The sequence below is a fragment of the Zea mays genome, chromosome 5 (assembly GCF_902167145.1).
Source record: "Zea mays cultivar B73 chromosome 5, Zm-B73-REFERENCE-NAM-5.0, whole genome shotgun sequence".
NCBI classification, from domain to species: Eukaryota; Viridiplantae; Streptophyta; class Magnoliopsida; order Poales; family Poaceae; genus Zea; species Zea mays.
This window is the reverse complement of record NC_050100.1, coordinates 901278-926187: the sequence shown is the minus strand read 5'-3', so window position 1 is coordinate 926187 and position 24910 is coordinate 901278. Positions and strand designations below refer to the sequence as shown.

General features: G+C 52.6%; 1 protein-coding gene across 2 annotated transcripts; it reads right to left on the bottom strand.

The window, feature by feature from the left end:
- Nucleotides 1-14398: 14398 nt before the first annotated feature.
- LOC100282393 (uncharacterized) lies at nucleotides 14399-17783 on the bottom strand. Of its 2 annotated transcripts, none has more exons than NR_178032.1 (11): nucleotides 17570-17783; nucleotides 17061-17446; nucleotides 16805-16971; nucleotides 16605-16678; nucleotides 16335-16389; nucleotides 16174-16248; nucleotides 15915-15988; nucleotides 15771-15819; nucleotides 15078-15162; nucleotides 14836-14931; nucleotides 14399-14760 (listed from the first exon to the last, which is right to left on the bottom strand). NR_178032.1 is itself a non-coding variant. In NM_001155304.2 (11 exons), the coding sequence occupies exons 2-11, from the start codon at nucleotides 17422-17424 to the stop codon at nucleotides 14708-14710; spliced, it is 1053 nt and encodes a 350-aa protein (NP_001148776.1). In that variant the 5' UTR covers nucleotides 17425-17446; nucleotides 17570-17783; the 3' UTR covers nucleotides 14399-14707. The 2 variants fall into 2 exon arrangements, 1 of the variants encoding a protein (NP_001148776.1); NM_001155304.2 differs by having other exon boundaries at nucleotides 14836-14892.
- Nucleotides 17784-24910: the final 7127 nt, after the last annotated feature.

The following is a 24910-nucleotide window of genomic DNA, read 5'->3' as shown; positions in this document are numbered from 1 at the left end:
CTAGCTCGGATAAACGATTCTGCTACCGACGAGCAAGCCCTGATAATCGAAACAAGAGGAAAAGAAACACAGCTTTACAACGCGACGATAGTATGTTTGGGCCTCGGCGGCCGCAAAAAACATATGCATACTACAGGCGAACCGATCCTGCAGGCTCAGACGTCGATGGAGGGGGAGCAGCAGCACCCTCGGCGTCAACTCCACCTTCAGCGAAGTCCGACCAAGCCTCGGACGGCAACACGGGCGAAGGATCTCGCTCCGAAGGACAACGTCAGCACCACGCCCGGGCCATCGCCGCCAAGGTCTCCTCCAGGAACCCGGCCCGAGCAGACGGCTCGGCCAGCCGCCCCGAAGCCTCAGCCAGCTGTCCCCCGAGGACACCAGCCCGGCTCGTGGCCTCGGCAACTCGACTCCGGCGTTGGTCCCGCCAGTGGACGACCCGGCCAGGCTCCGGCCGACGAAGCCTCTTTTCGAGTCAACTCTGCCTCTGTCCACACTAACACCGCTGCCTCCAGCTCCGGCTCATCGAAGAGCGGCCGAGGGTTCCTTTAACTAAGCAAGAGAAGCCTCGGGCGGCAAGGCCAACCGAGCCGAGGGACTCCTACGCCTCCGGGATACGGATACCTAACTCGTCACCTTCGCACGAGGCAACTCACACTTGGTTAAGCGGTTCAGTTAGCCGACAGGCGAGTCCTAGTGCTCGAAATGAGGAAAAAATATGGTATTACACCAAAAATACCTAGATTTTCAGGCCCCGACAACCGTAATGAACAAGACACCGGCACGCCAGGTGCCATTACAAACGGAACTCCGGTTCCGCCCCCGCAGGTACGAACAACCCCCCACATTGGAGGTCCTGCGGGACGACAAAACCCCAGGTGGCTCGCCGCCGCCCACTCCGGCAACAGCGACAACGACCTCCGCTCCGGGCGGCCAAACAGCAGCAGCGATGACCTCAGGGCAGACGCTGCTGCGATAAGGCCCTCGCCCACGTCCCCACTCGAGGGGCGAGGACAAGCAGAAGGCCGTAGAGTCGGAGGTCAGTCCGCGGGTGGCTCCGACTATCTCGTCGGCGGAGAAACCTCTTCCGGCTGCCTCGGTGGGAGGTGGCACCGGAAGCAGCGCCGAAGCCGCTTAGGCCGGAGAGACAGACACGCGGCAGCTGCCAGCGCCACGAACGGCGAACGCCCTTCCCCCCGATCACTAAGGGAAGGAGCGGGCCGCTGCCCGCGCAGAGACAGGCCCCAACTCGGCGCACTCCCCTCCCCAGCACTGATGATGAACATCCTTGAAGCTGAGGGAGGGGTAGAGGCCGCAGCCCGGCTCGCTTCTCCCCACCATCGAACTGGTGGTCACCGACTTGGGTGACCACCGGCGAGGGGATGCAGCCGGGCTGCCTGATGAAAATCCTTGAAGCCGAGCGATGGCTGAAAGGTACCAACTTCCGCGAAGTTGCGTTCCTCCAACGACAGCAAGACAGAAGAACCGCGGGCGCTCCCCATCCGGGGGCTCAGAAGGTGGAAGGGCGCGATGCATGAAGGGAGTGCGAAGACATGGTTGCCATCCAAGGGGGTCACCCTCCTTTTAAAGGCGACTCTCCCCACTTGCGTCCTCAGTCGTCGCGGACTGAGTCTTCACCAACACGCTCCAAGGTCCTCCCCCTACGACACGGGGGCTGGGTCCCACGCGTCATGCAAGCTGGCCCAGGACAGAAGAAGCCAAACCACCGCGCACGGAGCACACAACAGCCCAGCGGTTACAAGCATTCGTCCACTATCGCCCGGACCAGCGGGTGAAAGGGCGGACCGCCATGCAGGCGGCATGCAACCGCACCAAGAGGGCGCACCCTTTCGACTTTGATGCGTCCAGCATGGAGGCCCAGGCCCACACGTCATGTAACCGGCGTGCCGGTTACTACGTGCGAGAAACTGCACCGCCACTCGCGCCAGTACCACGCCTCCTCGACTGCGGAACCGGTGCCGCGACTCGAGGCGACCCTGCGCATGACCCGACAGTGCCAACCGAGCACATCGGTCATGGGTCAGTCAGCCGCGGAAGAAGGCGCGACGGTCGATACGACCAGAAATGGGCCGGCAGTAATGGCGGTGGCAGGCGGGCGGAAGCAGCAGTCAAGTCGTCAGCAAGCTCACGCCCCCTCTTGGGACAGCGAGAGAACCCTCTCCCACGACGTGAAGACGACGCGCCCGTGTTCCGTTCCTCGAACGGCTCGCGCACGCACAACGGCTGGCCCGCGAACCACTCGTCCCATCGCGTTAACTCTGCGGTGGGACAGACGACAACTTTGGCAGGCAAAACAGGCGACGCTTCACCTCCGCCATAATGATCGCGTCAAAAAAAAGGTACGCCACGTCATTCGATTTCGTATACTTTTCCACTTCCTCTTTCTCTCTCTTGCCACAGGGACTGGGAAAGGGGATACTCCGAAAGGGATCCTTCTCCGCGAAGGAAGCGGGCCCCGAGCCCCCCTACTGATATGAGGTTCGAAGGTTGGCCCCTCGGAAGGGTTCAACAGCCGCCTCAGAACACTCGGGCTCCGCGCCCACTACTGGTCAGAGGTTCGAAGGCTGGCCCCTCGGAAGGGTTCAACGGCCGCCTCAGGCCACTCGGGCTCCGCGCCCACTACTGATCAGGGGTTCGTAGGATGGCCCCCGAAGGGTTCGACAGCCGCCTCAGAGCACGCAGAGCGAGGGATGACCCTGGGTACGTTTGATACATAACCAAGGCTCGAGCTACGCTCCCGAGGTACCCTAGGACATTTCCGAGATCGACGGGAACGATTTTGTAACGGAATCCCACCAGAGGGAGGCATCGAGCCCTCGGATCCCGTCAAAAGGGGACCGGGTCCGGCGAATCACCCGCATGTACTTTTGGAGCGCGCCTCCGGGCCACTAGCCGACCCCTAACGAATGGGGCACGGGCGTCCACTCGGATTACCTGTTAGCAACTCACTGGAGACACCATGTTCGACGCCCTCCGAGGGCAACATGGCGCTTTCCCCCCCTCCTCCTTGCGGAAAGGCGACGCAGGGGCGTATGAAAAAAGCCAAGTCTGTCCTTGACCGTCCTCTCGCTCTGTGCGGGGGCTCGGGGGCTGCTCTCGCAAACCCGGCTCCGGCCAAACCGTTGACAGCGTCAACATACCAGCCCGAGAACTTGGGACCTGACTAAGCACCCGGGCAACGACCAGTTCGCATGAGGGAACAACCAAATCGGCCGAGCCACCACGAAAGGCACTAAGACCTCGAAGGAGTCAAAACACTCCTCCGAGGCCTCGGGGGCTACACCCGGCAGGTGCGCTCGCGCGCACCCACCGGAACGAAATCCAACCGAGAAAGGTCGTTCCCCTTGCAAAAAAGTGCGACAAAAGCCTCCAAGCGAGTGCCAAAGCTCCCTTTGAGGCTCGGGGGCTACTGTCGGGGACCATAATTAGGGGTACCCCCCAGACTCCTAATCTCAGCTGGTAAACCCCATCAGCACAAAGCTGCGAAGGCCTGATGGGCGCGATTCAGGCCAAGGCTCCACTCAAGGGACACGATCCCGCCTCGCCCGAGCCCGACCTCGGGCAAAGACAGCCGACCCCGGAAGATTCATGCCTCGCCCGAGGATCCCCTCAAGCAACGGACGCACCGTCGACTCGCCCGAGGCACAGCTCGGGTAGGCTTCGCGGAGAAGCAACCTTGGCCAAATCGCCACACCAACCGACCATATCGCAGGAGCATTTAATGCAAGGATCGCCTGACATCTTATCCTGACGCGCGCTCTTCAGTCGATAAGGCCGAAGTGACCGCAGTCACTTCGCCGCTCCACTGACCGACCTGACAAGAATACAGCGCCGCCTGCCCTGCTCCGACTGCCGTGCCACTCGCTAGAGTGAGGTCGACAGCGGCTAAGTCCAGCCTCGGGCGACATAGGAAGCTCCGCCTCGCCCGACCCCAGGGTTCGGCCCCCGTCTCGGCCTCGGAAGATGGACTTTGCCTCGCCCGACCCCAGGGCTCGGACTCAACCACGACTTAGAAGACGACGAACTCCGCCTCGCCCGACCCCAGGGCTCGGACTTAGCCTCGGCTCCAGAAGACGATGGACTCCGCCTCGTCCGACCCCAGAGCTCGGACTCAACCTCGACCTCGGAGGAATCGCCACCTCGCCCAAACTCGGGTCCGGACCGGCCACATTGCCAGGGGGCCATCATTACCCTGCCCCTAGCTAGCTCAGGCTATGGGGAACAAGACCGGTGTCCCATCTGGCTCGCCCCAGTAAACAAGTAATGATGACACCCCGCACGCTCCATGACGACGGCGGCTCCCAGCCCCTTACGTCAGCAAGGAGACGTCAGCAAGGATCTGACAGCCCCGACAGTTGTACTTCCGCAGGGCTCCAGCTCTCCTCCGACGACCACGACATCACATGAACAGGGCAGCAACACCTCTCCGACAGCCACGACGGCATGTACATAGGGCACTAGCTCCTCTCTGCTAGACACGTTAGCACATTGCTACACCCCCCATTGTACACCTGGGCCCTCTCCTTATGTCTATAAAAGGAAGGTCTAGGGCTCTCGTATGAAAGGTTGGTCGCGCGGGAGAACGGGCCGACGCATAAGGCTCTCGCTCTCTCTCTCTCTCTCCCACGCGAACGCTTGTAACCCCCTACTGCAAGCGCATCCATCCGCCCTGGGCGCAGGACAACACGAAGGCCACGGTTTCCCCTTACTGTTCTCCCCCTTTGTGCCCCGTCTCGCGCCGACCCATCTGGGCTGGGACACGCAGCGACAATTTACTCGTCGGTCCAGGGACCCCCCGGGGTCGAAACACCGACAGTTGGCGAGGGGGAATCCCCTCCGCGTCAAAATTTTCCTCGGAAAAAGTCTTTCTGCCAGAATATCTTTCGTGCTTTTCGACTACTTCGGTAGTGGGATCATGAAAACGACGGAGTACATGTAAGCAGGCAAGGCCGACCGAGCCGAGGGACTCCTACGCCTCCGGGATACGGATACCTCACTCATCACCTTCTGTGAGAAGTAACTCGCGTTCGGATGAGCGATCCTGCTGACCGAACAAGCCTTAACGCTCAAAAGACTTTCTGTCAAAACGGTTTTTCGGGTTTTCTCGGCTACGTCGATAGTAGAATCCCGCGAACGAGCAAGAGTACATGTAAGCGGCAAGGCCGACCGAGCCGAGGGATTCCTACGCCTCCGGGATACGGATACCTCACTCATCACCTTCCGTGAGAAGTAACTCTAGCTCGGATAAACGATTCTGCTACCTACAAGCAAGCCCTGATACTCGAAACAAGAGGAAAAGAAACGCAGCTTTACAACACGACGATAGTATGTTTGGGCCTCGGCGGCCGCAAAAAACATATGCATACTACAGGCGAACCGATCCTGCAGGCTCAGACGTCGATGGAGGGGGAGCAACAGCACCCTCGGCGTCAACTCCACCTTCGACGAAGTCCGACCAAGCCTCAGACGGCAACACAGGCGAAGGATCTCCGCTCCAAAGGACGACGTCAGCACCACGCCCGGGCCATCGCCGCTAGTGTCTCCTCCAGGAACCCGGCCCGAGTAGACGGCTCGGCCGGCCGCCCCGAAGCCTCAGCCAGCTGTCCCCCGAGGACACCAGCCCGGCTCATGGCCTCGGCAACTCGACTCCGGCGCTGGTCCAACCAGTGGACGGCCCGGCCAGGCTTCGGCCGATGAAGCCTCTTTTCGAGCCAACTCTGCCACTGTCCACACTGACACCGCTGCCTCCGGCTCCGGCTCATCGAAGAGCGGCCGAGGGTTGCTTTAACTAAGCAAGAGAAGCCTCGGGCGGCAAGGCCGCCCGAGCCGAGGGACTCCTACGCCTCCGGGATACGGATAACTCACTCGTCACCTTCGCACGAGGCAACTCACACTTGGTTAAGCAGTTCAGTTAGCCGACAGGCGAGTCCTAGTGCTCGAAATGAGGAAAAATATGGTATTACACCAAAAATACCTAGATGTTCAGGCCTCGACAGCCGCAATGAACAAGACACCGGCACTCAAGGTGCCATTACAAACGGAACTCCGGTTCCACCCCCCCGCAGGTACGAACAACCCCCCACATTGGAGGGTCTGCGGGACGACAAAACCCCAGGTGGCTCGCCGCCGCCCACTCCGGCAGCAGCGACAACGACCTCCGTTCCGGGCGGCCAAACAGCAGCAGCGATGACCTCAGGGCAGACGCTGCTGCGATAAGGCCCTCGCCCACGTCCCCACTCGAGGGGCGAGGACAAGCAGAAGGCCGTAGAGTCGGAGGTAGGTCCGCGGGTGGCTCCGACTATCTCGTCGGTGGAGAAACCTCTTCTGGCTGCCTCGGTGGGAGGTGGCACCGGAAGCAGCGTCGAAGCCGCTCAGGCCGGAGAGCCAGACACGCGGCAGCTGCCAGCGCCACGAACGGCGAACACCCTTCCCCCCGATCACTGAGGGAAGGAGCGGGCCGCTGCCCACGCGGAGACAGGCCCCAACTCGGCGCACTCCCCTCCCCAGCACTGATGATGAACATCCTTGAAGCTGAGGGAGGGCCAGAGGCCGCAGCCCGGCTCGCTTCTCCCCACCATCGAACTGGTGGTCACCGTCTTGGGTGACCACCGGCGAGGGGATGCAGCCGGGCTGCCTGATGAAAATCCTTGAAGCCGACCGATGGCTGAAAGGTACCAACTTCCGCGAAGTTGCGTTCCTCCAACGACAGCAAGACGGAAGAACCGCGGGCGCTCCCCATCCAGGGGCTCGGAAGGTGGAAGGGCGCGATGCATGAAGGGAGTGCGAAGACATGTTTGCCATCCAAGGGGGTCACCCTCCTTTTAAAGGCGACTCTCCCCACTTGCGTCCTCAGCCGTCGCGGACTGAGTCTTCACCAACACGCTCCAAGGTCCTCCCCCTACGACACGGGGGCTGGGTCCCACGTGTCATGCAAGCTGGCCCAGGACAGAAGAAGTCAAACCGCCACGCGCGGAGCGCACAACAGCCCAGCGGTTACAAGCATTCCTCCACTATCGCCCGGACCAGCGGGTGAAAGGGCGGACCGCCATGCAGGCGACATGCAACCGCACTAAGGGGGTGCACCCTTTCGACTTCGACGCGTCCAGCATGGAGGCCCAGGCCCACACGTCATGTAACCGGTGCGCCGGTTACTACGTGCGAGAAACTGCACCGCCACTCGCGCCAGTACCGCGCCTCCTCGACTGCGGAACCGGTGCCGCGACTCGAGGCGACCCTGCGAATGACCCGACAGTGCCAACCGAGCACATCGGTCACGGGTCAGTCAGCCGCGGGAGAAGGCGTGACGGTCTATACAGCCAGAAATGGGCCAGCAGTAATGGCGGTGGCAGGCGGGCGGAAGCAGCAGTGAAGTCGTCAGCAAGCTCATGCCCCCTCCTGGGACAGCGAGAGAACCCTCTCCCACGGCGTGAAGATGACACGCCCGTGTTCCGTTCCTCGAACGGCTCGCGCACGCACAACGGCTGCCCCGCGAACCACTCGTCCCATCGCGTTAACTCTGCGGTGGGACAGGCGGCACCTTTGGCAGGCAAAGCAGGCGACGCTTCACCTCCGCCATAATGGTCGCGTCAAAAAAAAGGTGTGCCACGTCATTCAATTTCGTATCCTTTTCCACTTCCTCTTTCTTTCTCTTGCCACAGGGACCGGGAAAGGGGATACTCCGAAAGGGATCCTTCTCCACGAAGGAAGCGGGCCCCGAGCCCCCCTACTGATCAGAGGATCGAAGGCTGGCCCCTCGGAAGGGTTCAACAGCCGCCTCAGAGCACTCGGGCTCCGCGCCCACTACTGGTCAGAGGTTCGAAGGCTGGCCCCTCGGAAGGGTTCAACGGCCGCCTCAGGCCACTCGGGCTCCACGCCCACTACAGATCAGGGGTTCGTAGGCTGGCCCCCGAAGGGTTCGACAGCCGCCTCAGAGCACGCAGAGCGAGGGATGACCCTGGGTACGTTCGATACATAACCAAGGCTCGGGCTACGCTCCCGAGGTACCCTAGGACATTTCCGAGACCGATGGGAACGATTTTGTAACGGAATCCCACCAGAGGGAGGCATCGAGCCCTCGGACCCCGTCAAAAGGGGACCGGGTCTGGCGAATCACCCGCAGGTACTTTTGGAGCGCGCCTCCGGGCCACTAGCCGACCCCTAACGAATGGGGCACGGGCGTCCACTCGGATTACCCGTTAGCAACTCACTGGAGACACCATGTTCGGTGCCCTCCGAGGGCAACATGGCGCTTTCCCCCCCTCCTCCTTGCGGAAAGGCGACGTAGGGGCGTATGAAAAAAGCCGAGTCTGTCCTTGACTGTCCTCTCGCTCTGTGCGGGGGCTCGGGGGCTGCTCTCGCAAACCCGGCTCTGGCCAAACCGTTGACAGCGTCAACATACCAGCCCGAGAACTTGGGACCTGACTAAGCACCCGGGCAACGACCAGTTCGCATGAGGGAACAACCAAACCGGCCGAGCCACCATGAAAGGCACTAAGACCTTGAAGGAGTCAAAACACTCCTCCGAGGCCTCAGGGGCTACACCCAGCGGGTGCGCTCGCGCGCACCCACCGGAATGAAATGCAACCGAGAAAGGCCGGTCCCCTTGCAAAAAAGTGCGACAAAAGCCTCCAAGCGAGTGCCAACACTCCCTTTGAGGCTCGGGGGCTACTGTTGGGGACCATAATTAGGGGTACCCCTAAGACTCCTAATCTCAGCTAGTAAACCCCATCAGCACAAAGCTGCGAAGGCCTGATGGGCGCGATTCAGGCCAAGGCTCCGCTCAAGGGACATGATCCCGCCTCGCCCAAGCCCGACCTCGGGCAAAGACAGCCGACCCCGGAAGATTCACGCCTCGCCCGAGGATCCCCTCAAGCAACGGACGCACCGTCGACTCGCCCGAGGCACAACTCGGGTAGGCTTCGCGGAGAAGCAACCTTGGCCAAATCGCCACACCAACCGACCATATCGCAGGAGCATTTAATGCAAGGATCGCCTGACATCTTATCCTGACGCGCGCTCTTCAGTCGACAGGGCCGAAGTGACCGCAGTCACTTCGCCGCTCAATTGACAGACCTGACAGGAATACAGTGCCGCCTGCCCTGCTCCGATTGCCGTGCCACTCGCCAGAGTGAGGTCGACAGCGGCTAAGTCCAGCCTCGGGCGACATAGGAAGCTCCGCCTCGCCCGACCCCAGGGTTCGGCCCCCGTCTCGGCCTCGGAAGATAGACTTCGCCTCGCCCGACCCCAGGGCTCGGACTCAACCACGACTTAGAAGACGACGAACTCCGCCTCGCCCAACCCCAGGGCTCGGACTCAGCCTCGGCTTCGGAAGACGATGGACTCCGCCTCGCCTGACCACAGGGCTCGGACTCAACCTCGACCTCGGAGGAATCGCCACCTCACCCAAACTCGGGTCCGGACTGGCCACGTCGCCAGGGGGCCATCATTACCCTGCCCCTAGCTAGCTCAGGCTACGGGGAACAAGACCGGCGTCCCATCTGGCTCGCCCCAGTAAACAAGTAATGATGACACCCCGCACGCTCCATGACGACGGCGGCTCCCAGCCCCTTACGTCAGCAAGGACACGTCAGCAAGGATCCGACAGCCCCGACAGCTGTACTTCCGCAGTTTCTAGGGTTTTATTCATTCATTATGAATTAAAATGGACCGCGGGTATAATTAGTAAAGAAAACAGGGTCTGAAGTGAAAGATTACAGGACCCGCTTGTTATGAATCTTAAAGGTGGAAGGGCCGCGGGTTGATTTATAAAGGTTCCAGGGGCTCTTTTAGAAAATGGCCGCGGCGAAGGGGTATGGAGGGATTACAGCCGCACGATCAGAGGCGCACGGTGCAGATTAAATCTAACTTCGACCGAACCGGTACGCTCTCCGGGTCGCAGGATACGCAATCTACGGTTCAGATAATGACGCGCTCTGATCCATCCCCTGCCGCACGCATCTAGATTGACAGTCAAGATTTGATCCACCAAAGGGGTATCCAATGGCCAGATCACGCGCGCCCATTACCAGATCAACGGCGTTGGCACTATCTTCCCTATCTTCTCTCACCCCGACGAACAACACAGCCGCGCGCAGGAACCCAGTGGCGGCGCCATTGCTGGCAACAAGCTCGAGCGGCGTCCGGTGCACAAAACTTGAAACTAACTGGTGCACCACGAGAAGGAGGGCAACACAAACTTCATAGGTGGTTTCTTACCTCCGATGTCAGTGCAGACGACCATGCCTGCAGTGGCGAGCGGCCTTCTCAAATCTTCTGGGTGCACGGCGTGCGCAGGCGGATGAGCAAGAGGCTGCTGGGGAGGGGCACGTCCATGGAGGGAGCTCCGCCCTGGGGAACAGGGAGAGCTGGTCGTGCAGCCCTGGCAGGGAGCCCCACCGTGGATGAACGACGCCCGCCCAGCCATGGGAGAGGCTGTTGTGGGAAGCTCTGGGATTATATAGCACAGAGAAAAGGGCAGGCAAAGTCCGATCCCGAGAATCCCGCCAGGTTCGTGGCCGTCCCATCCGTCAGCTGGCCGGAGAAATCGCGGATTCGTCGTGCGGGTCGTTGCAACGGTCGACCGATGTTGGGGGTAGAAGATGGACCTGCCAACCTGGGCCCACATGGCGGTGGAAGAGGAGCAGATGTGCGCGCCCGACAGGTCGGAATACCACTGACGAGAACGACCCACATGGCAGCGAGCATGAGAGAACAAAGGCGGGAGCTGGGAGATTGGCATGCGGTGATTGGGGCTGACCCATGGGTCCCTCATGTCGGTCAGACACCGCGCGACTGGAAAAGAAGAGGGCGGGAGTGGGCTGGCTAGTGTGGGCCGAGAAAGGGAATTCGATAGTGGGCCGGTTCAGGTGAATTTGACCCAAGACACTGATTCCCCCCTTTTTTATTCCTTTTTCATTTTCCCATTTCAGCTTTAAATTCCAATCTTCAATTTTTTTTATTCTAGGTTTTACACTTTTGATAAAATTCACCACAAACAAAATATCCAGCATGAGTTGCAAGTATTCATTTTATTTTATTTATTCATTTATTTATTATCCTACAAAAGCAAATGCTTTTGGATATGTAGCACACATATAATTATTTTAAGACAAATAGTTTCTATTGTATGATTACTTATTAGAAGATGTTCTTATACATTTCAAAAAAATATAATTTATAGAAGAATCTTTTATTGAATCTTTATTATTAAATTTTTATTTTAGGAGATGTGACTTCAAAAGTTATGGGAACTCTAAAAAAATTCTAATTCAAGATCTTTGGAATTTTTTTTACCTAACTCTCAAAATGAGATTTTGAGGTGTTACAGTCCAGGGACCCCCCGGGGTCGAAACGCCGACAACACGACAACGCAAAAACGATGGAAAGTGATGCTTTATAGAAGTACTAGTATAATACTTATGCGTTGCAACATCATACTGAAAGAGAAATAGACTTACACCTTTTCCTAATTGATTTTGGTGGTTGAATTGCCAAACACAAATAATTGGACTAACTAGTTTGCTCTAGATTATAAGTTTTTCAGGTGCCAAAGGTTCACAACAAACCAATAAAAAGACCAAGAAAGGGTTCAAATAAAGAGAGCAAAAGACAACCCAAAGACATCCCTGGTCTGGCGCACCGGACTGTCCGGTGTGCCACCGGACAGTGTCTGGTGCACCAGAGAGTTCCACTCCGAACTTACCACCTTCGGGAATTCGGGAGGCCGCTCCGCTATAATTCACCGGACTGTCCGGTGTGCCAAGCGGAGCAACGGCTCCAAGCGCCAACGGTCATCTTCAACGGCTACAGTGAACAGGAACAATGCCGACTGCGCGCGCAGAGTCAGAGCAGGCGTAAGGTGGCGCACCGGACAGTGAATAGGACCTGTCCGGTGCACCACCGGACTGTTCGGTGCACCACCGGACTGTTCGGTGGGCCCGTTGTCAGAAGCTCCAACGGTCGGAACCCAACGGCCTGGTGACGTGGCTGGCGCACCGGACAGTGTCCGGTGGCGCACCGGACTGTCCGATGTGCCATACGACAGAAGCCTTCACCAACGGTCACTTTGGTGGTTGGGGCTATAAATACCCCCAACCACCACACTTCAATGCATCCAAGTTTTGAGCCTTCAAACCTCATACAAGATCTCTAGACTTCATTCCAAGACACAAACAAAGAGATCAAATCCTCTCCCAAGTTCGGAATCACTCCAAACAAATTAGTGACTAGAGAGAGAGATACATTTGTGTTCTTTTGAGCTCTTGCGCTTGGATTGCTTTTCTTCTTCCTCTATTCTTGTGTTAAACTCAATTGTAATCAAAGCAAGAGACACCAATTGTGTGTTGGTCCTTGTGGGGACTTAGTGTCCCGTTTGATTGAGAAGAGAAGCTTACTCGGTCTAGGTGACCGTTTGAGAGAGGGAAAGGGTTGAAAGAGACCCGGTCTTTGTGACCACCTCAAACGGGGAGTAGGTTTGCAAGAACCGAACCTCGGTAAATCAAAATTTATATCCCAAACCCTCTTGAACACTAAGAGGAGAATTTGATTGAGGGGGAGTTTTGTTTAGTCAAAGGAAAAGCATTTGAAACAGGGGGAGAGAATTTCAAATCTTGAAAATGCTTTTCAAAATCGTATTCATTTACCTTTGACTATTTGCAAAAAGACTTTGAAAAGAATTTTCTAAAAGAATTTGCAAAAACAAAACAAGTGGTGCAAGTGTGGTCCAAAATTTTAAATTTGAAGAAAGCATCCATGCATATCTTATGAAATGTATATTGGTTTAATTCCAAGTAACCTTTGCACTTACCTTATGCAAACTAGTTCAATTATGCACTTATATACTTGCTTTGGTTTGTGTTGGCATCAATCACCAAAAAGGGGGAGATTAAAAGGGAAATAGGCTTACACCTTTTCCTAATTGATTTTGGTGGTTGAATTACCCAACACAAATAATTGGACTAACTAGTTTGCTCTAGATTATAAGTTTTACAGGTGCCAAAGGTTCACAACAAACCAATAAAAAGACCAAGAAAGGGTTCAAATAAAGAGAGCAAAAGATAACCCAAAGACAGCCCTGGTCTGGCGCACCGGACTGTCCGGTGTGCCACCAGACAGTGTCCGGTGCACCAGGGAGTTCCACTCCGAACTTACCACCTTCAGGAATTCGGGAGGCCGCTCCGCTATAATTCATCGGACTGTCCGGTGTAGCACCGGACTGTCCGGTGTGCCAAGCGGAGCAACGGCTCCAAGCGCCAACGGTCGTCTGCAACGGCTACAGTGAACAGGAACAGTGTCGACTGCGCGCGCAGAGTCAGAGCAGGCGTAAGGTGGCGCACCGGACAGTGAACAGGACCTGTCCGGTGCACCACCGGACTGTCCGGTGGGCCCGTTGTCAGAAGCTCCAACGGCCGGAACCCAACGGCCTGGTGACGTGGCTGGCGCACCGGACTGTCCAGTGCGCCATACGACAGAAGCCTTCACCAACGGTCACTTTGGCGGTTGGGGCTATAAATACCCCCAACCACCACACTTCAATGCATCCAAGTTTTCAGCCTTCAAAACTCATACAAGAGCTCTAGAATTCATTTCAAGACACAAACAAAAAGATCAAATCCTCTTCCAAGTTCGGAATCACTCCAAACAAATTAGTGACTAGAAAGAGAGACATTTGTGTTCTTTTGAGCTCTTGCGCTTGGATTTCTTTTCTTCTTCCTCTATTCTTGTGTTCAACTCAATTGTAATCAAAGCAAGAGACACCAATTGTGTGGTGGTCCTTATGGGGACTTAGTGTCCCGTTTGATTGAGAAGAGAAGGTCACTCGGTCTAGGTGACCGTTTGAGAGAGGGAAAGGGTTGAAAAAGACCGGTCTTTGTGACCACCTCAACGGGGAGTAGGTTTACAAGAACCGAACCTCGGTAAAACAAATCATCGTGTCATTCGCTCTTATTCGCTTGTGATTTGTTTTCGCCCTCTCTTTTCGGACTCGTTTATATTTCTAACGCTAACCCCGGCTTGTAGTTATGCTTAAACTTTATAAATTTCAGATTTGCCTATTCACCCCCTCTCTAGACGACTTTCACATACAAATTATTCGATAAAATGTTAGAGCATAACAATTGCATGAAAATGATATTCATATGTGATATATGATCGTTAATGCAAATGATATTTTTTTTATCACAATTATTTGCATAATTCATGTTTCTCTTACTAATTTTAGTAGGGGGCGGGGAGAAGAGGTAATAAGTGGGGACGTGGTGGCAAGCACGAGGAACGGGAGGGGGTCAGTAGCAATGGGGACATTGGGAGCGAGCGAGAAGAGGCGACGACAAAGAGAAGAGGGGAAGGGTGGTGGCCGGAAGGAGGGAGGTGGCCCACGTTGGCTACTCAAACCAATTGTATCGGCCCATTCAGACCGATTGTATCGTCCCGTATCGGCCCATTACGTGTTGGTGCTTTATTATAGTAATAGAGATAAAAGATATATCTGAGAATGGGTTACCAAGTAGGCAAATAGTACCATCTACTACGCACTGTACATGTCTATCGTGTGGGCAAGGAGGGCAAGGCCAATGCAGTTCCGTCCACCACCCATGGGCTCGTTTTCGTCATCAGTCAGTGTCACAGCCCAACAGAAAGGCCTCAGTCTGTTAAAGCTGCTCTATCTAGTCTGTCCTGGGAATCCTAGCTAGAAGGGCCACCACCTTTTCCTTTTGTTGTCAAACTCCAAAACCGGCAACTCTGCAGCAACAGAAGACAACGAAATTAAACACTCAACAAACATACATCAACACACTAAATGGCGACATCTAGTACCTCCTTCAGGATATATGGAGTTGTAGTGCACCTCAGCCCAAAAACTCAAGCATATAACTGCACAACAGGACTTCTGAGTTTAGATAGCCAAAACCTCTGCTCATCAACAAAAACACCCATTGGGAAATATGCCCGAGATATATACAGAGTGAGAAGGTTTACTTAGGCAAACAATACTCAGATTTTGATGTGAGGGCAGGTACAACAACTCGATAACAATTAAATTAGAAAATAAACATTACCTCTTCTGGATTTCTCAACAACAGGAAGAATCTCAATATAACATGTATCTCTGAATGATGTCAGGATGAAGATCTTTACACCGTACTGCAAAAGCAAGTGCACGCACTTGAGTTTCATATCATATATATACACAAAAATACAATAAAAAGGGCCAATAGTATACTATGATCCCAGTCCCAGAAATTCAAGCATGACTGACAGACTCCTTTGATTTTTTTTTTGTCCAACAAAAGAAATTCTAATATACTCCTAACAGAGACAGCATGGTAGCAGAAGAAGCGAAATCGCAGCAGATATTTGAAACAACAGGAATGTTGAACAGAAAAACAGCATCTGTAACATCATAGCTCGTTTAATCTTATTTTCTGATTGTGCCTGCAATGAAAATAAAAGTTGTATAGATATGCTGAACACTCATTTCGCGAGCTTCGCTTCCAGCTATGATTTTTTTTAATTTTTTTTTTGTAATTTCGTGTGCACTTATGTACTTTGTACCCTCTACCATAATTGATTAGGCAGAACTGCTGCCTCTACCATAAAATTTTAAAAGTATGCTAACCACTGAAGCCACATAAATTAGCCACGCAGGGTACTTGTGAAACTGGAGGATTTAATTGGTACCTTTACCAAATACATAGTGTCAGATGTACATTAACACAAAAACAAAAAGATCAAGAGCAAAAAAAGTTTACCGAGTCTGCAGCAGCCTGCAATGTAACGTGGTCACCCCATTCTCCACTCCTGGTTCAATTGTTTAAGCATAACAAAATGAGGACGCATATTTAGATTATAAACTAAACATTTGATTATAAATGGAGAGCGGAACAAATACTCACTTTGACATCTTTTTGAGATATTCCCTGTAGTCCATAGGGACATATCCTGCATAAATCTCAGGATGCGATTCAAGCTGCCAGGTGCCAGCAATTTGAAGGGGTTAAAACAAAGAACAACAAGAATGTTCAAGCATGATTGCTAAAAGGGGGGAGAGATACTGGGAACAAGTATGGTAGTACACATTTACCAATGAAATGCATTTGCATACAGAAATCCATACATGGCCAGAACAAAACTAGTCTTTTCGAAAACACTGACCTGCTTCACCACTTGCTGCCGGACAAATCTGTGATGTTCAGGAGTTCGGTAAAATTGATCTGACAGCGCTCGAAACTGTTTAAGAGACCACAGAATACAAATAGATGCTGTGAGATGGCTTCAGGCAAAATGGAAAAAAATGATGGATCCTTTACACAAACCTGGCAGTTGCCATCTCCTTTAACCTTGAGATCAACCAAACCGTACACCACCAACCTTTTGGAAAAGAAGAAATTACATTCAAGTCGCATATGCCATTTATGAGGTAAGCAATTATATCCACTGACATGGTCATACATAATCACGAATAAAAATAAAAGGAGAGAGAAGCACAAACACCGGTTTGGTGTTGGTAACATTTTCCAAATGTCTTATCTACTACTATGGCACATCAGCTCTGTCTAATACACACACTCTAAAATTTGGTTTACCTGTCAAGAAGTCTTTGATGATCTGAAATGGCTTCGTCAACAGAAGGAATCTCTCCATTAGTTTTAGGAACATGCTGCAATAGCAAAATGAAGAGACTATAGAAACACTCACAGTGATGTTTGAGAATGCAAATAGCAGTAAATGTAGGTTGCATGCTAAGGCATGAGGAAGCAAAGTGACTAGTAATAGTAGTACTAACAGGAACAGGAACCATGTTGTTCAATCTTTTGCCCACTTCACCGTCAATGACAGAGAAGTTATCCATGAGCTCTATCAAGCATTGCTGGCTGTCCTGGACGTTATTGTCATCTCCAGGGCTTGAGCAGGTGCTGAAAGGTTCCTCCCTGGTCCCTGCCTCTTGAGAAGCTAAAGGAGGTGTGTGTAACACTTGACAATAATAATACAGCCAAAGGATGGATGGATGCTGTTTTGGAATATGGATAGAAGGGGCATACCTGGTTCTACATGCACGGCGCGTGGGCGAAGCCATTGCTGCGTGAGAACAGCAGAATGTTGTTGATTGTCAGCGGCAGAGGTTGGCCCGGACGCTTCGGCGAAGGCGACATTGGACAATTCCTCCTGGAGGGCTTGTGCGATGATCGCGTCGTTGTCAACCCCATCGACATGCTCGACCTTGATCTCAACGGAGCTTGAGGTACCCATGTCTCCGATGGGCTGATGAGGAGGGCGAGCAAAAGCTGTACAAGGTGTGGTAGGGGTGGTTTGGGTGCGACAATGAGGAGAGTATCCAGCCGGAGCGGGGAGGAGATGGTGAAGACCCCATCGGATGATGTCCGGGTCAAGTTCGAACAAAACCATGGCCTTCCTTCCTTGATTATCCCTGTGCAGATAAAATGGTCGGGAATCATCATCATCAAAACGACATTGCAATCACCTAGGTTTCCTCGAAGAATATACTACTATCTCCGCCCGACAGGAAGAAAAGGGAGAAATTGCATCTTACTTGTGGAGATGGATGAAGAGGAGACAGAAAGGAAGCTTGGGATGATGGATCCGGATCGGTCGCCTGCCACCACGTCCGGGGTTGTGCGGCGGCGGTTCTCACGGGTAGGGTACTAGGGTTCCTTCCTTGGGGTGGGGGTTGGCGGTTTGGGTAGGTTACTTGGATTCGAACAAGGAAGAGGAAGAAGGAAGACGGGAGTTGGATTGGCGAAGAAGAGGAAAACGGAATTGGGGGATTCGATTAGTTAACAGAGCACGCAATCTCCGTTGACACGTGGGGTCCACTACGGAAGAGACGCCGGACCCACGTGTCAGCTAATTTGAGCATTTCGTCTCCGTCTGTTAGAATAGACTCGAGACAGGAGGCAAAATGAGTTCAGCTTTTTTCTGACCAGCTTTTTTAAGAATCTGGCTGTGGGGAGAATCTGGTTGTATAAAGAATCTAAGTATCATTAGGATTACGTGCGGAAAAAGATAAAGGAGTCTATAGGACTTAGGATGTAGAAAGTGACGGATTCCTACTATTGCAACGACTCAACCTATTATGTGTTTATGTTGATTTTGAATGATTTTTACCCAAATGAATTTTATAGAAACTGACTGGAAAACTGAGCGTTTGACAGTCCACAGCAGTTTTTGGTGGTCAGAAGCTCCAAAAAACTAAAACAAACGGGGGCAAAAACGTGTGGCCAGATGGCGGGTAGCTTCCCGCCCGTCCCCCCCCCCCAAAAAAAATTCTTATCCGGGTCTTGGTTTGTTCTAATTTTTAACAAGTCTTTTCACTCCATCCGTTTTAAATTAAAATTTAGTTATAGACACGAAAATCTAGAACTAAACCTACTACTATTTTAGGATGGAGGAAATATTAAATAACAAGCACATGTACGTTGCGCCAAATAGAATTATCGCATCCAATACGTTTTTAAATCATATGATATCGATGGTCACGAGTTATTCTAACCCACAAACGTATATGAATTCACATCATTGAGTTAGACTATCTAAGCGGAGCCAGAATAAACAGTGTTTGCTTGAGCTCATACAAGACATATTTATTTAGGTACCGTTTGGTTCACATATTTGTAACGTAATCGGTAAGTGATAACGTTAAATCATGTTTGTTTTAGTCCAACCGTAATTAGATACCATACTAAAAATTGATACCGGACTATTCAAACTTGTTACCGTCAGTAATCGAGTGTAAACCATTACCATTACCCTTTACGTTACATTTCGTGAACCAAACAACACCTTAGTTGTTTGTACAAACTTATACAGATGAGGTGTATACGCTGTTTAGTTGGATGGACAGATAAAAATGGAGAATTTAAAAATTGAAATATATAGTATATGTAGTCTAGTTTTGTCCATAAAATCTCTAGCATAAATAAAAATTGGTTCAGTCATTAAATTTTTTAATTAAAAATATAATAAAAAACAACTAAAAAGGTCCCTGATTTGTGTGCAAGTGCATGCAACCGCTTCTAACCGGTCGAGGCATGTCCCGTCTTGTCCGTGTAGAGAAGAGAACCAAACACAATATATTTTAAATCTTCGTGGGTGCAACTGCATATGTGGAGAAGGGAACTAATCACACAGATAGAAAATATAGAGGGCACGAGGGCTACTACTATAAAGCACCAGCTTGTAACACCAAAAAAAATCCTATTTTTAGATTTATAAATGCTTCTCTAAAATTTTAAGAATTAAAATGACTCTTAATATAAGATCCCTCAATTTTAAAGTTATTCTCTCCTAAAACAAATAGTTGGCAATAGTAAATGTTGTTAGCCAAATATAAATCCTAAAACATTTAAGTCTGGGGTTAAATTATTTTGGTCATTTAGGGGCTGTTTGGTTTGTGGCTAAACGTGCCACACTTTGCTTAAGGTTAGTCGTTCGAATTGAAGAACTAACCTTAGGCAGAAAAGTATGGCAAAGTGTGGCAAGTTAGTCATCAAACCAAACAGGCCCTAAATCTTATACCTTGAACTATTCGCTAAAGAATTACATGAAAATGTTATCTAATAAAGGATTCATGGTTATTTATGAATGGATAATAAACATTTAATCCCGAATGAATATTATTACAGATTTTATTTAATAAATATAGGGTCCTTAATTATTGTATGATTCATTATTTATTAAGTTTATATGTGTTGAAGCATTTTTAGAGGAATAGAATAATAAACAAATATGTGATTTGCATCATGTTGGATTTTTGTTTGTGCATTTAAATATTTGAATATCAATTTCAACACTTGATTTAAATCTTATGTTTGAAAATTATAAACAATCAGAAAATGAAATGGAAAATAAAAGAGTGAGAACAACTGGCCGATTGGGACAAATCCTTGTCCAAAGCCCACACAGCCAGCCCGCTCTCCTCGGCCCAACTCCCTTCCTTCCCCTTACCCAGCTGGCCCAGCAGCCCTCCGCCCTCCCCCTCCCCCTCCCCCTCCCCCTCCCCCTCCCCTGTACTCTCATCGAAAATCGGGCCCCGCTTGCCAGCTTCTTCACCCACAGGCGCCTATGTGTCCTGCTGCCACCAGCATGTGGGGTCGTATGGCCAGGACCGCCCCTATCCTCGCGAGTTCAATCCCAACAAACTCTCAGAGATCCGCGTGGGCGTGGATGAGAGCACCTAGAGGGGAGGGGTGTGTGGGGGACAGATATCCTCGGGTTCACTAGAAGGCTAGAAGGCCTCGCAAAAGGCTTTAGGCCTATTGTCTTGCGAGGTCGTCCCTTCGTGGGCCAGGGGAGAACTGCTGGCAGAGTGGGCTAACGCGGGGAATGAGCGGACGCGGGCCCAGGTGGCTCATGGGATTTAAACGTTATCCGCAGCTCTGATCCGATTCTCCCGCGCGACACCCTTGGACGTCGGAACCAAATAAAGATAAGTCGGCAGGATTATAGGAAGATAAGTTCAGTCGGTTCACTATTATATAGGAATACATCGTTATCATGCACGCATGTAATGCCCCACGGTCGAATATATAAGGCCTAGGGGGTCCCCCATCATTTACAGATCATTCATCAATCGTCTACTCAGTTCATTAGCTTTCTCCATACTGGAGAACTCCCTTGTAACCCACCACATAAAGATCCACACCAGGAAGTAGGGTGTTACACATCTCAAAGCGGCCCGAACCTATAGAAATCTGTCTACCGTCTCTCGTGCGTCTTGCACGAACCATTGAGTTACAGTCAGCAACACCGTCCTACCTAAAAGCACCTCGAGGGGTAACCCCGAGTGCGCGGTCAGGCTCTAAACACCGACAGCTGGCGCGCCAGGTAGAGGGTGTGTCGTTGATCCAAGCTAGCTCAATGGTTGTCACCTTCTAATGCAAGATTGCTCTCCGCCCTAGATCCGTGTTCTGCTTTGGAACTATCTCGTCCGTAGCAGATGAGAAAGGAATCCTACACCGCATAGCGGAACCACCGGAAAAGAAGCCTTCCCCGAAAATCTCCGAGAAAGCTGGAACAAGGCAGCAGATAGCGCAACCTCCAGCGCCCCGGGCGAAGACTACCTCCTGCAAGTCAAGAGCCGGGAATTCATTTACCCGAAGAACCCCATTGTCCACCTCGTCCACAGAAGAGTGGACACAGATTACGAGGAAAAAAAGAAGCAAGCGGGATAGAGGCCCGTCAAGCTACTCTTTCGGCGCCTTCGCCCTCAAAGAAGGACGGAAAGAAATTCGTCACCGCAGCGACTCCTTTCTACCCCAATGTCCTCTTCATCGGGGGGAGAGTAGAATTATCTCCCATCTCCGACGACGAGCCAACCATGCCTGGGGAAGAACCTCCTCAGCGAGAAGCTCGCCGACGGAGGTACCGACACCGGAATATTCGGCAACATCACGAAGCTGGGGAGCGGGACCCGACACAACCTGTATCCCGAGATGAAGTCTCGGAGGTAGGAGAAACTCCTAACGAGCGAGTCTTTAGAGAAAGGAGGAACTCTCGCTGACGTGATCGCCAGCAATCTCAAGAGTGAGATCGAGAGCAAGCTGAGCAGGATGCAAGGCTACGCCGAGAGAACCCTCTCTTCGCGCGAAACTTGAACCCTGACTTCGCTCGTGCAATGAACACACCGAGTGAAGTCGGAGGAGTGTTAGCTCAGATAGCTTATGGCCTCCCCGGACCCTAGATGCTGAAGGCTATCAGCGGCTGCTCACTCGGGCGGCTAATCATCTTCTACCCCTCGCTCATCCCCCAAGCGATATGCGGCACGCCATCAACAGTCGGCGAGATGCGCGGAGCTCCATCAACGCTTCGTGTGAACGACGACATGAGAATGAGATACGACACCGAGAGGAGTACGATCGGGACCATGGCGTTCTGGCACGAAGTTACGCCACCAGAGTTGAGTCGGCAACGGCTTCAACTGGTGGCACAACCCAGGGACGGTCGAGACAGCACATCAGCAACTCCCCTCCCCAGGACCGACACAACAATCGTCGATAGGAGGACACGTGTGGAGTATCTGCGCTTACTCCGCGTCTCAGGGCTATCCAGTGGCCCCCAAAGTTCAAGGTCTGCAACGTCGACAAATACGAGCCTAAGCAAGACCTGGGAGGCTGGTTGGCCGTTGTCGAAGAGGAAATTCTCCGGTCGGGTGGCGGAACGCACCCGCCCTAAATCCTAAGATGAGGAGGGGGCCTAAGCGTTTTGCCTGCTAAGTGGATTCGGGACGAACACAAGAACACACAAGGGTTTAGAGTGGTTCAGGCCGTCGTAGCGTAATACCCTACTCCACTGTCGGTTGTATTGAGTCTGTGAGCTTGAGTGTATGAGTGAGTGTGAATCTGAGTCTAAGTGAAGCTGTGAGCTTGAGTTGGGTCTAAGTGAATGTGCCTTGTAACGTCGTGTGTCCTCCCTTTTATAGCTCAAGGGGGCACATACAAGGATGTTGAGCCCCGACATGTGGGCCCAGGGGCAAAATGGAAGGAAGTAACTAATGCCTGTATCGCCTGGGCGATCTCCGAGCGCCATAATGTCCGTAGTCCATACAGTATTGATATGTCGCGGCTGCTTCCTCGGTAACGCGCGAGTCATGATGAGTGTAGCGCATGCGGTAGTATGGACGTGCCGCCTGCCAATGGAATGGACACGCACGCCGCCTGCGGGATGGTCTAGTCGCCGTCTGCCAGCGGAGTGACAGGGCTCATTAAATGCTGAGGCGGCACATCGCCTGCCAGTGGAATGGACAGGGCTCATTAAATGCCGAGGCGGCACATCACCTGCCAGTGGAATGGACAGGCGGTGCGCCTCATCCACAATAAATGCAGAGGCCGCACGACCCAGAGGCCTTACGTCAGGCTCCGCCCGTTGGCTTACGTCACGTGCAGTAGGCCACGTGGCAGCATCGGGTCTCCGCCTGGGCGGGGAGCGGAAGCGTATACGATAAAGTCCGAACATGTGTCGGCTCCGGACCCTCGCCTGTCCTTGATTAAGGCATGGATATTCTCTATCCCAGAGTCCCAGGATCCCGCTGTGAGCGGCCCGGACCCCATATAGAGGGGTCCGGATCCCATCCGAGAGGTCCAGCTTGCCCACGTGGAGGTCCTGGACCATACCCGGAGTCCTGGATTTGTATATGCAGGGGTCTGGCACTTTCCCATGGGGGTTCGGACTCATTGTTGATATCTTGGAGTATATCATCTTCTCTGCCCACGTGGCGGCCCTGGAACCGCCCACGTGGTGGGGTCGAGTGCTGTTGCTGGCCCAGAGTAGTCGCCCGATGCTAGGGCGAGCCATGGCCTGGTCCACGCACTGCACCTTAACCACGCGACTAAAGATAACCGCGTGGGTACTGCGTCTTCATACGGCAGTAAGGGGTACCCCTGTTCCAGGGTACTAACAGTGGCCCCCGGGCCCACCTCAGGGGAGGATACGAGCCTGCAGGTGGGGCCAAAGCTTGAACTCCGCCTCAACATGGCTTACTTGGCGATTGGCGTGCCTGAAAGGGAAATAGGGTCAAACCTTTTCCTAAGTAATTTTGGTGGTTGAATTGCCCAACACAAATAATTGGACTAACTAGTTTGCTCTAGATTATAAGTTCTACAGGTGCCAAAGGTTCAACACAAACCAATAAAAAGGTCCAAGTTAGGGTTCAAAAGAAAGGAGCAAAAGAAATCGAAGAGAACCCTGGTCTGGCGCACTGGTCCGTCCGGTGTGCCACCGGACAGTGTCCGGTGCTCCACCAGACAGTGTGCGGTGCACCAGGGTGGATCAACTCCAACTCGCCACCTTCAGGTTTCTGGAAAAGCCACTCCGCTATAATTCACCGGACTGTTCGGTGTGCCACCGAACTGTCCAGTGTGCCAGCGAAGCAACGACTTCCAAGCGCAACGGTCGACTTCAACGGTCGGCTGACAGGTGCACAGTGCACGGACAGTGCGCGCAGAGTCAGAGCAGCGCTAGAAGGCGCACGGGACAGTGAACAGTGACTGTCCAGTGCACCACTGGACTGTCCGGTGGCCCAGGCTGTCAGAACTCCAACGGTTGAACCCTAATGGTTGGGTGACGTGGCTGGCGCACGAGACAGTGTCCGGTGGCGCACCAGACTGTCTGGTGCGCCCATCGACAGCAGCCCAACCCCAACGGTTGGTTTGGTGGTTGGGGCTATAAATACCCCCAACCACCACCACTTCAAAGCATCCAAGTTTTTAGCCATTGCATTCAATACATGAGCTCTAGACTTCACTCCAGGACACAAACAAGAGATCAAATCCTCTCCCAAGTCCAAAATCACTCCAAACAATTAGTGGCTAGTGAGAGAGAGATTTTCGTGTTCATTTGAGCTTTTTTGTCGCTTGGATCGCTTTTCTTCTTCCCCATTCTTGTTCTCAACACCTTTGTAATCAAAGCAAGAGACACCAAGTTGTGGTGGTCCTTGTGGGGTCTAAGTGACCCAATTGATTGAGGAGAAAATCTCACTCGGTCTAGGTGACCGTTTGAGAGAGGAAAGGGTTGAAAGAGACCCGGTCTTTGTGACCACCTCAATGGGGAGTAGGTTTGCAAGAACCGAACCTCGGTAAAACAATCACCGTGTCATCCGCTTTCATTTGTTTGTGATTTGTTTTCGCCCTCTCTTTTGGACTCGACTTTATTTCTAACACTAACCCCGGCTTGTAGTTGTGCTTAAAGTTTATAAATTTCAGATTTGCCTATTCACCCCCCTCTAGGCGACTTTCAATTGGTATCAGAGCCAGGTACTTCATTAGAGCCTAACCGCTCGAAGTGATGTCGGGAGATCACGCCAAGAGGGAGATCATGACAAGCGATAAGCCCACCACAAGCCACGGGAAGGCTCCATCGGCCACCGCTCACTGACTCT